Here is an 11575-nt window from a genome sequence, read left to right as displayed (position 1 = left end):
GGAAGTACAACTTGTGTGCAAAAATACACTTGCATCAGTATGTCTGAGGTGATATACTAATTCTTTTTAATTATTTGTAAAGTTTGAAATACTAATATTGATATTTAAAGCTGTATCTTGAGGAGAAGTTGGATTTGCTTTAGGGGGTCTTGGGTTCTACTTAAACTGTTAACGTGACAGGCAGCATCAGAATGTTGTGAAGCCAAACTGATGAATGTTAACTTAAAAAAATAATCAGACTAACTAATTAACAGCCAAGATATTATTTAACTTCTGCAGGTGAACCCTGGTGTACAACTCTTCCAGTAACTTCTTTTAGTTTTGCTTTAGGAAATAGGTTTTTAAATAATGATTCTTAAAGACTGTAAAAACCGTTAAAGACGGGGTGTCCGGTCAGTGTCAGATAAGATTGTGATGGAAAACTGTTTTCCTTATCAAACTAATACCTCAAAACAGGAGGAAAAAATGCTAAGAATACCCAATATTCATGTAAGATTAAATATTTAAAATATAAATATTTATGAATTTGAGATTTTAGAATCTAAATTTGTGAAAGGTGTTGCACTGGGTTCTACTAAATTACTGGTATGACAAAATTGCTGTTGTGAAACCATGCAATTCAGTAAATGTCTTCAGATCATTTGGGCATGCTCTTGGGAACAAAAGAACCTCTGTATTAACGTATTTAAACACAATCAAATATGCCGTGCACACAGGATTATCCTTGAAAAAGCTGTGCAGCAGCTGAAATAATGAGTCTTGTTTTTAATACCTTCACTTTAAAATTGGAAGAGGTATCACAAAGTTCTGGAACTTAGGTTTTCTTAAAGTTACTCTGTCACTGGTTTGGTTTGAAATTTGGTTGTTATATTTTAGACTTCTTAGTTTACCTCTGCATTTTTGACAGCTCTTAATTAATACTTGGTGTTTCTCTGCTTATCTTAACCTGTACGAAATATAAGTAACTTATTCACTGACAGGAAGTGTCAGCACGATGTGGCACGGGAGAGATGGGGTTTTAACACTTGGACATTGCATTTATAATGTGTGGATTAAATTGATTCAGCTGTCCTTGCCTAGATACCTGGGTATTTTAAATATCTCTGTTCTTCCTACTTCTGGAAATCCTGAGATGCACAAGGTGCAGTCGCACCACACGGATTGTGATGAGATGATGTGGGAGAGGAACCGCACGCGGCAGAACACGGGGTGCCCCTTGGGTCACTGGACTGACCAGGAGCACTGCCAGGGTGAGCTTATCAGGGGGGCACAGCAAAGCACATCACACCACGTGTCACTGCATCAGGATCTGTTACGTTTAGCCCAGGACATGTTGATGTTACAAGCAGAACTGTACTGGCTTTAGTCTGTCTGGTAAGAAATAAACTGGCCTTTGTTGAAGATTGTTTGTTCTGCCCTTGTCTTCAGAGCCTCTGTTCCCAGAACTTGATCCGTTAACGGGGAATGTAGTTTTCTGAAGCATGTTAGGAGGTTCTCAGAAGAAGAATCTGCAATCACTTGGGCAGATCTGATCTAGTAGTTAGTTTATTGAGTTGTAATCGTAAATTTAAGATGTGAAATACTGCTGCAGTTCAAGTCAGAATGGGATGCAGGGATTATTACCCAAGTTTACTGCACAGATCAAGTGCTCATGTGTGCAGATTTCTTTTACCAAGCCAGCCATGCCTGGGGTCAGGCAGGGGGGTGGGTCTCAGTCCTGCTCCAGGGGAGGCCCCCACTGCACAGCCAGCTGCTGTGGGGGGAGAGCACGAGGGGCCTAAGGGCTACAGATCTTTATAGCATCGAGTGGTTGATCCATAGTCAGATTTTCTGCTGTGTTCACCCAGTTTGGCTCATTTAACAGACCAGGCTCCAGCTAGCCAAGGTGTGTTGGAAGACTGAAGGAAGGGCAGCATCACTCCAGTTTTCAAAAAGGGGCAACCAGGAGGACCCAGGGCACTACAGGGCAGTTAGTCTCACCCAAGTCCCTGGGAAGGTGATGGAGCAACTCCTCCTGCATGTCATCTCTGAAGACATTGAAGAACAGGAAGTTATTGGGAGTGGTCAACATGGATTTACCAGGGATAAATCATGCTTGACCAATCTGCTAGCCTTCTGTGGTGATGTAACTGGTTGGCTGGATGAGCGAAGAGCAGATGTCATCTACCTTGACTTCAGCAAGGCTTTTGAAACAACTCAGGAAGTGTGGGCATGATGAGTGGACAGTGAGGTGGATGGAGAGCTGGTGTGTGACAGAGCTTAGAGGGTTGTGATCAATAGAGCAGGATTGAGTTGCAGGCCTGTAACCAGTGGTGTCCCCCAGGGGTCAATACTCAGTCCAGTTTTGTTCAACATACTCGTCAGTGACCTGGATGAGGGGACAGAGTGTGACCTCAGCAATTTCACTGGTGATACCAAACTGGGAGGGGTGGTGACACCCCAGAGGGATGTGCTGTCATCCCGCAGTCCCAGCCTGGCTCCACAGCAGAGCTGCTCTCACCCCAAGGCTACAACAGCCAAGCACAAAATCCAGCAGAGATGGCAGAAAGGACACATGGTGACACCATCACACCAAACAGCACCGAGTCCACGAGCTGTGATTTCTGCAGCTGCCTGAGAGGAGGTTGGAGCCAGGGGGGGTCGGGCTCTGCTCCCCAGGAACAAGGGGCAGGAGCAGAGGAACCGGCCTCAAGTTGTGCCAGGGGAGGCTGAGGTTGGACCTTGGGAACAGTTTCTCCCTGGCAAGGGTTGTCAGGGCCTGGCCCAGGCTGCCCAGGGTAAGGGGGAGTCCCCCTGTGGCCTGTGGGCAGAAACAACCACATGATATAGTTACAATAACTAACAGCTGATTGTAGTGACCAAGTTCCTTTGGGTTTTGTGCTCCAAAACATTATTTTTCCCCCCACACCCACCCCGAACATGCAGGGAACTCCCCGAGGGGGCTGGGGCCCCCGGGAGAGGCAGACACGGACTGAGAGAGTCCAGGGGAGGGCAACAAAGCTGATTGGGGGATTGGAGCATCTCCCTGATGAGGAAAGGCTGAGAGAGCTGGGACTGTTCAGCCTGGAGAAGAGAAGGTTGAGGGGAGACCTTATCAATGTGGGTGGGTGGGTGCAGGGAGGATGGAGCCAGACCCTGCTCAGCAGTGCCCAGGGACAGGAGGAGGGGCAACGGGCACAAGCCGGAACATGGGAAGTGCCATTGAAATATGAGGAAAAACTCGTGCCAGAGCCCTGGGACAGGCTGCCAGGGAGGTTGTGGAGTCCCCTCCTCTGGAGACGTTCAAGACCCGCCTGGATGCAGCCCTGGGTAAAGTGTTCCAGGTGATCCTGCTTTAGCAGAGGGGTTGGACTTGATGATCTCTAGAGGTCCCTTCCAACTGACAATTCTGTGATTCCCTGAATTCTCACCAACAGCCTCACACAGGGTCACTTCCAGTCAGGCCTCCCCTGCTGGCCCAAAGCACAGTCAGCTCCAGCAGAAAGGGCACGAGTCACAGAGGTACAAAGCGCTGCTGGTACTGACGTTCCTCTTGTAGAGACATTACAGGAACATCAGACAAGCAGGGGAAAGTGGTGTCACTGCAGTGAAGCCACAGTTGGTGGGTTTTTTTCCCTGTATCATGTTAGTTACAAGCCCAGTGCTGCCAGAGAAAGGCTGCACCATCACTGCAGTATCTGCTCTGGAAATCTTGAGAGTCTGGCTGGAGTATTTTTTCCTACTCCATAAATGTGAGGGCTGATGCCAGTGAGGCTCTTCCTGAGCATCCTGATTATCAGCCCAGCATCAGTGTTCAGTGCTCCAGAGGTGTCTGCCTGGGCACAGAGTCAGCATCACAACTTACTGACAGGGTCTGGCAGCTCAGAGAGGCAGGCAGAGCTGCAGCCTCCACTGGGCTGAGAGGGACTCGTGACCACAGGGCTGCTGGGCCTATCCAGGTGCAGCTGGATCTGTGTCTGTGTTTAGACAACGTGCAGCAAAAGAAACGTGGCCAGAAGGGCCAGGGAGGGGCTTGCCCCCCTCTGCTTTGGTGAGACCCCCCTGCAGAGCTGGGTCCAGTTCTGGGATCCGCAGCACGAGGAGAACATGGAGCTGTTGGAGCAAGTCCAGAGGAGGCCATGGAGATGCTGGGAGGGCTGGAGCAGCTCTGCTCTGGAGCCAGGCTGGGAGAGTTGAGGGGTTCAGCTTGGAGAGGAGAAGGCTCCAGGGAGACCTTAGAGCACCTTCCAGTGCCTGAAGGGGCTCCAGGAAAGCTGGGGAGGGACTTGGGACAAGGGCAGGGAGGGATGGGATATGGGGCAATGGATTAAAACTGAAGAGAAGAGCTTGAAATATTAGAAAAAAATTCTTCCCTGTGAGGGTGGTGAGAGCCTGGGCCAGGTTGCCCAGGGAAGCTGTGGCTGCCCCATCCCTGGCAGTGTTGAAGGGCAGGTTGGATGGGGCTTGGAGCAGCCTGGGCTGGTGGGAGGTGTCCCTGTCCATGCAGGGGGTGGGATTGGATGACCTGTAAACCATCCTACCCAAACCATCCTGTGATCCTCTGATCCAGCACCGTGCTGAGCTCCAGCCCCATCAGCCAGTGCCACTGGCTGGGTCAGGCTCTCCCACATGCAGCAGGAACCCCTGGGGCTGGACCTGCCCATGCTCTGCTCCCGTCCCTAGAAGGGCCCTGATAAACCACAGGGGTGACTCCTGGGCTGGGCAGACAAGGCCCCCATGTGCTTGTGTGGGCACAGGGCAGGAACTGCATTTGAGACCTGCCTGTCAGGGAGCTCTGGGGGTGCCTGTGGGACTGCACCCTGCTCAGAGCACCCCCCAGCACAGGGGTCTGGGCACAGATGCAGCCTTTGGCTCCTGAGCTCGGCAGGGGGTTGGTTCCTGAGCTGAGCGAGGCTGCTTCCTCCAGTCCTTTCCTGTGCTGACCAGGCTGGTTCCACTCGGGAGCAGAGGTCTGGGCAAGTTCAGCACCAGGTCACAGCATAGGAATGTGGAGAAAAAAAATCCAAGACTCTAGAGCAATGATGAAGTGGAAGAAGCTGGAGAACTGGCAGGTTCCTCCAACCCACATGTGGCCAGGGCAGCCTCAGGCCAGGGTGCTGAGCCAGGGCTTGGCGCCCTCACTCAGCTGAGCCCAGGGGATGCAAAGGGCTGCAGAACATAGAAGGTGCTGGGCCTTGAGCAGCCCTGTGGGGTGGTGCCCTGACACACTCCTCCCTTAGCAGCTGCCCCTGCCTCCCTGTCCCACTGCAGCCAAGAACCCCACAGCACCCCAGAGCAGGGCAGAAACCAGCCCTGGGAACAAGCAGAGTCCTTTCACTGCCCTGCCAGGCCCTGAGGAGGTGAAGGAAGGCACTGCAGCCTCGGGAAACGAGGTGTGAACAAACAGGGACCAGCCCCACAGCAGCAACGGGTCAGCCCTTGGAAATGCTGCTGTGGGGCAGGGGGGGAAGCAAGGACACGGGACAGCTCAGAGAGGAACCCCCGACACACTCCCAGGCACCTCGACGTTCACTAAAACAGAGAAACCCACTTCTTGGCCAACAGTTTTATTGTCCCAGTCCCAGGAGGAAGCAGTCAAGACTCACACTTGCACAGCAGGTTACACAGGAGGCAGGGCCCAGCAGCCAGGCTGGGGGCAGCGCTGGGACAGCAGCTCGGGCCCTGCTGGGCGCTCCCCTCCCAGGCAGAGCAGGAGGCAGAGCAGGGCGAGGCACAGCGGGTTCCTCCCTCACCCCCAGAATGTTGCAGTCCCTCCTCCGTGTGCAGTTTACAGAAATTAGTGTTCTGTCCAGAGGTGCAAAACAGAAATGGCTGGAAACGGGTTAAGAAGCCCTTTGGGGGCAGAAGCGACAGCCCCGAAGCTCAGCACCTGCGACTCCAGCTCCCAGCCCAGCACTGAGCCTTGTTCCAGCCTTCATCCTGGCCCCTGCCACAGGAGCAAAGCTGACCTTCATCCACACGGAACAGCAGGAGGTTTCCAAACACTGGCATGAAGTCCTGGAGCAGGTGAGCGCTGGAGCGGATGCGGTGCGGCCCAGACCTGCCCCCCCAGCCAGCGCCCCGGGGCGCTGCAGCCTCAGAGCTGCAGCTCATCTATATTTCATCCAGATTCCTCTTGCTGCAGAGCAGGAGTTACCCTGGCTGAGGTCAGCTCCAAACCCTGCTCTCTCAGCTCAGCCAGACTGAAGATGCAGCATTGTTCTTGGCAACATAAATACATGGATTTGCAAATGCATTTTTTTCCAAGGCTACTGTAAATAAAGTCACTCTCACCCTGCAGCAGCATGTCCTTAATTACACATCAGAACAGGGCTCTGCTCTCAAATTGTAACACTGCAAACGGAGGCCGTGGCTCAGAAGGTCTCTCCCACTTTTTGTCTTGCTTGGCTTGAAGTGGAGAGAACTAAAAATCAACGGATTTCGAAGCAGGGACATCACCACATCACTGCTCTTTGGTACAGACATTGGCCACAACAAACGACTGGGACATTGACACCACAAGCACATGGCACTTCAGAGCTGCTGAAAACCTCTTTTTTGCTATGTAAAGGAAAGGGAAAAAAAAGGAAATGCTTCCAAAGAGCCACTCACCAGCCACATGCCCAGAATTTCTGCTGCTTTTTAAACACACACCGTATTCCTACTGAATTGCATCCCTTGGCAGTCCAGCTGCAGCACCCCAGCTATCGCTTCCGCTCGCCCTTCTGTGTCCTTTTCTTCTCCTTCTCCTTCCTCTCCTGCTTGGCAAGCTTGTCCTTCTCTCGCTGGAGTTTATCTTGCTCTTTTTTCTTCTGGAACTCATCTCGCAGCAGCTCCCTCTCCAGCTTCCTGGCATTCAGGACATCCTCCACGTTCGTGTTCCGGAACAGAGCTGGGGCTGTTAAGGGCAGACACGGCTCTGGCTGCACCGCCCTGGAGCTCCTCACCCCGGTGTTAGCAGTGGGTGGTTTATTCTACCTTTGTTTGTTGACAGGCTGGGAGAGTTGGGGTGTTCAGCCTGAAGGGAAAGCTCCAGGGAGACCTTAGAGCAGCTTCCAGTGCCTGAAGGGGCTCCAGGAAAGCTGGGGAGGGACCTGGGACAAGGCAGGGAGGGATGGGATGAGGGGGATGGATGAAAACTGGAAGAGGGAGATTGAGGTGAGACATGAGGAGGAAATTCTTTGCTGTGAGGGTGGTGAGAGCCTGGCCCAGGTTGCCCAGGGAAGCTGTGGCTGCCCCATCCCTGGCAGTGTTGAAGGGCAGGTTGGATGGGGCTTGGAGCAGCCTGGGCTGGTGGGAGGTGTCCCTGCCCATGCAGGGGTGGGACTGGATGATCCTTAAGGTCCCTTCCAACCCAAACCAGTCTGGGATTCCATGATTCTATGAATTTAGGTTTCACTTTTTAATTATATGATAAAAAACCTGCTTCCATCTTAAACCTGCCAGCAGGTGAGCTAAAGGTAGAGGACTTGGTCCTTGTTCAATATTTACAACTCAGCTGCACTGTGACCTCCTGAGTTTCAGGTAGCTTTGCTTCTGTTGTACTTTTAATAACTCTTGGCATGATTTACTAACAACATGTTCTGTGAAGCTTCTGAGAGGGTGGAAGAGGGAAGGAAGGAACTGAGGAGAGAGAAGAGGACAGGATCAGTCTCAGATGTGCACATGGGGCTGGAAGCAGAGGGACCCTGAACTTTCATTACAAGCAAGGTCAGGCTACAGGAAACCACCAAACTGAAAAGGTGGCCCTAAAGAAACAGGGAGTATCAACCTGGAGAAGGAAGGATGGGAGACTCACAGAGGAAACTGCCTTCCCTCCAACGAGCCTGGGTCACCAAGAAGTCAAAGGATACATTTTTCTGATCCAATATTTACTGCTGTGGCAGCTGATCCATCCTGCTCATCTTCCCCAGTGAGAGAATTAAGGAAATAAGAACATCAGTGATTAATTTGTGCCCCTCTACAGTCCCACTGAACTTAAAACACATCAAATAACAATTTATCAAGCCAGAAGGAAGCTAAAAATTAAGGCAGTCAAGGAGCAGGCAAACCCAAAACCCAACATTCAGCTCTCTCCTGCTGCTCCAGTGCTCAGTATGATTCCCTCCTCTTCAACTTTGCTCTTCAGGGAAGAGCTGGTTCTCCAGCACTGTAAAGAGGTAACTTTATAACTTCAAACTCTCCCACTCTACACATACTCTCTAAAGAGCATCTCTTTGATGGGCTTCTCTCCAGGAAGCAAGAGGTTACTCCAATACATCGACTGCCCCTCACAGAAGAATCAGTAGGTCACTCATGTCTCTCCTGGACTGGGCAACCCCCACCTGGCCAAGCACGGGCTGGTGGGGAGTGTGGGAATGGGGAAGAAACTTCCTCAGAGGAGTGTCTGCTCCTGGCACTCCACAAACGAGCAGCTTCCATGCTTCTTCCATGGAAGTTATTCTATCGTGGAGAAGGAAGATTGAAAACTATCCCCAGTTCTCCCTGCTAGACCCCACAGGGCTGGGCAGGTGTTGTTTTAGGGGGTTGTTAACCAAAATTGTCCTTCAAAGCAGCAAATCCCAGCTGGGCCAGGAAAAGGATATTCCTCCTCGTCTGTCACGTTGGCATACTGGGCCAGCAGGGCAGCTTTCCTCTGCTTTTCCTCCTGGGAGATTTCCTTTGGCTTCACCACAATCCTGGCCTGCTTCTCCATCATGCTGGCAATGGCCTGGAGCTCATCTGGCAAGGAGAAGACTTGGGGCATCAGTGGGTCCCTGCAGCCCTGGCCCAGCTGGGGGATGTCCCAGGCTGCTGCTTCCCACACCTCCAGCCCGAGGAACCTCCTGTGTCCCAGGCTGTGTCCCTTCTGCAGGGAGGCAGTTGTGACTGGGGACGAGTGTGCAGAGCTGAAAGGAGAAGCCTCACCCAGAAACACCCCCCACCCTCCCCACAGCCACCATCAGACCCTGTATCTCCTGCAGCAAGGGAAGCCTCACAGTAAAACTTGGAAATCACTAAGCCTCTTGCTATTGAAAATCCATCTTACTCCAAATTGCATTTTCCTCTGGGTAGGAGCAGCTGAATATGTTTATTTAACTACCAACTTAAAACCACCTCAAACAGAAATGCTGAGAACCCAAAGTGACCAGTTGAATTCTCTCTGATCCTCACCAAGGGAAAGGAGCAGCTGAACTGCCTCTTAGCACTGAAGTTCTGCCCAGTTCTTCAAGTGACATTTGGGGTTTGACACCATTTTATTATCTTTAATAACTCATTCTTGGGATCCTGTTATTCTAAGCAGAGATCCTGACTTCACTGGGGATTTATCCACAGGGAAATAATGAAATCCTTGCATTTCTAACAGCCCAGACACATCCTGCCCTTCTTTTAGTGACAAGGAAAATCTCTGTGGGTAACAAGGCTCAGCAGGAGTCACCAGCAGCAGCTCCAGCCACTTGTCCCTAAAGGAGGGGTTCGTTTTATTTATTGCACATGACAGTGTCACTTGTCCCTGTCCCCAGCCAGAGGCAAGGTCAGGCCAAGGATGGGCTCTGTGGAGGTTTGGGGAGCACCACTGAGCTGCTGGGTGGGTCATCGGGGAGGAGGAGGGGACTGATGTTTGGGCACTGCTGAGGTTTAGCCAAGAAAAGTGCTTAATAAATCACAGGCCTCAGGACAAGGGGGCCCTGGAGGAGCTATTTCTAGTGACACCAGCCAGGGACAACTTTCTGTTTGCAACAAGGAAATGCAAAGCAAACAAAAGGGAGGACTTAGCCAAGAGGAACCTTGTGTTGCCCCAGGGGGGCTGGGTGGGTGCAGTGGGAGGGTGCAGGGTGCCCAGACCAGCACAGAACTGGGGAGGCCTCAGCTCCAGTCCTGGGTGCAGCTCTGGCCCCTCACTTCAAAAAGGATCTTGAGGTGCTGGGGCAGGTCCAGGGGAGACAACAAGGCTGTTGAAGGGACCAGAAGGAAAGTCTTATAGGGAGAGGCTGAGGGAGCTGGGGTTGTTTAGCCTGGAGAAGAGGAGACTCAGGGGGGGCCTTCTCACTCTCTACAACTACCTACAGGGAGGGTGTGGTCAGGTGGGGTCTGGGCTCTTCTCCCAGGCAACCAGTGACAAGATGAGAGGGCCTGGCCTGGAGCTGCTCCAGGGGAGGTTTAGGTTGGCTATTAGGAAGCACTTCCTCATGGACAGAGTGAGGAGACATTGGGATGGACTGCCCAGGGAAGTGGTGGAGGCACCATCCCTGGAGGTGTTCAAGGAAAGGCTGGATGTGGCACTTAGTGCCATGGTCTGGAGATGTGGTGGTGTCAGGTCATGGGCTGGACTTGATGATCTTAAAGGTCTTTTCCAGCCTTGATGACTGTGATCCTTCCAGCCTGAGCCTTCACTGCTCCAGGGTCTGCTCAGTGCCCAGAACAAGCCTCCCTGGGCACAGGAGGTCAGGGAGGTCACTGCTCCTGAGCCAACAGCTGAAGAGGGGGGATGAATTCCAGGGGTACAAAGGAAGGTGGCTGGGAAGGAGCAGCATGAGCACAGCAGCAGCCTCACCCAGCCCCCTTCACGTGCATTTAGTTTTAAGAGGTTTTGAAAGAGGAAAATAAGGCTGCTTCCTGAGGTGTGGTGGGACCTTCTCCTGGGGAGCAGCAGCAGGAGGGACAGGGCAGCTCCATGGGGGCAGCTGGAGCAGTATAAACATATTGGCTTCCAAACCAGGGCAAACTGGAGCAGGGCACAAGTACCAGAGCTGCACCAGTGCCAAAGCTGCACCATCAGCACTGACCTGAGCCAGCCCTGGTGCTTTGTGAGAGATTTTTAAAATCCTATAGAAGGAAAAAACAATGAGCTTCTCCTCTGCAGGATCATGAACCCAAGGGGCAGCAGGTTGGGAGAGCCAGAGGGAACTCATCCCAGCTCATATGTTGAGACCAAACAGTAAATCAGCAGCAATGGCAACAAGAAGCAAGATCTGCACAGCAGTGCTGGGTTTAACTCCCCAGGGAACAAGCAGGGGGGCTCAGCTGGGTGAGGGGCTCAGCTGGGGGGTTGCTCAGCTGGGTGGGGGGCTCAGCTGGGTGGGGCCTGCAGGTGGCTCCCAGGGGAGGGAAGCCCACCCAGCAGCCACATTACCTGCTTTGTTCTCTTTGGCATCAACAATCTGAGCCTCAGACCACTTCTCCACGACTTCCCTGCAGACATCAGTCAGGAGATCTTCTTCCTAGGGAGGGAAAAGAGACTTCTCAGTCTTGGAACATGGTTGGGCTGCTTCAGCCTAGAGAGCAGGAGGCTCCTTGGTGACCTTATAGCAATTTTCCAATATCTGAAGGGACTTACAAGAAAGCTGGGGTGGGGCTTTATGACCAGGTGTGTAGTGAGAGGACAAGGAGCAATGGTTTGAAGCTTAAAGAGGGGAGATTCAGGTTGGACATTAGGAAAAAGCTCTTCCCTGTGTGAGACCCTGGCCCAGGTTGCCCAGGGAAGCTGTGGCTGCCCCATCCCTGGCAGTGTTGAAGGGCAGGTTGGATGGGGCTTGGAGCAGCCTGGGCTGCTGGGAGGTGTCCCCTTCAGGCACTGGAAGGTGCTCTAAGGTCTCCCTGGAGCCTTCTCTTCTCC

General features: G+C 52.3%; 1 protein-coding gene across 1 annotated transcript in view; it reads right to left on the bottom strand.

Moving 5' to 3' along the window:
- Positions 1-6683: 6683 nt before the first annotated feature.
- The window catches only part of CCDC43 (coiled-coil domain containing 43), a 6929-nt gene continuing 2037 nt past the window's right edge, over positions 6684-11575 (bottom strand). The window contains exons 2-5 of the mRNA XM_010008874.1: positions 11093-11180; positions 8565-8700; positions 7833-7891; positions 6684-6871 (exon numbers count right to left, since the gene is read on the bottom strand). Of these exons, the coding sequence (XP_010007176.1) occupies positions 6684-6871; positions 7833-7891; positions 8565-8700; positions 11093-11180 (471 nt within the window). The remainder of the gene's footprint in view (positions 6872-7832; positions 7892-8564; positions 8701-11092; positions 11181-11575) is intronic.

Source organism: Chaetura pelagica, unplaced genomic scaffold, assembly GCF_000747805.2.
Source record: "Chaetura pelagica isolate M959 unplaced genomic scaffold, ChaPel_1.0 scaffold542, whole genome shotgun sequence".
In the NCBI taxonomy this organism is placed as follows: Eukaryota; Metazoa; Chordata; class Aves; order Apodiformes; family Apodidae; genus Chaetura; species Chaetura pelagica.
This window is presented reverse-complemented; position numbering and strand designations above follow the sequence as displayed.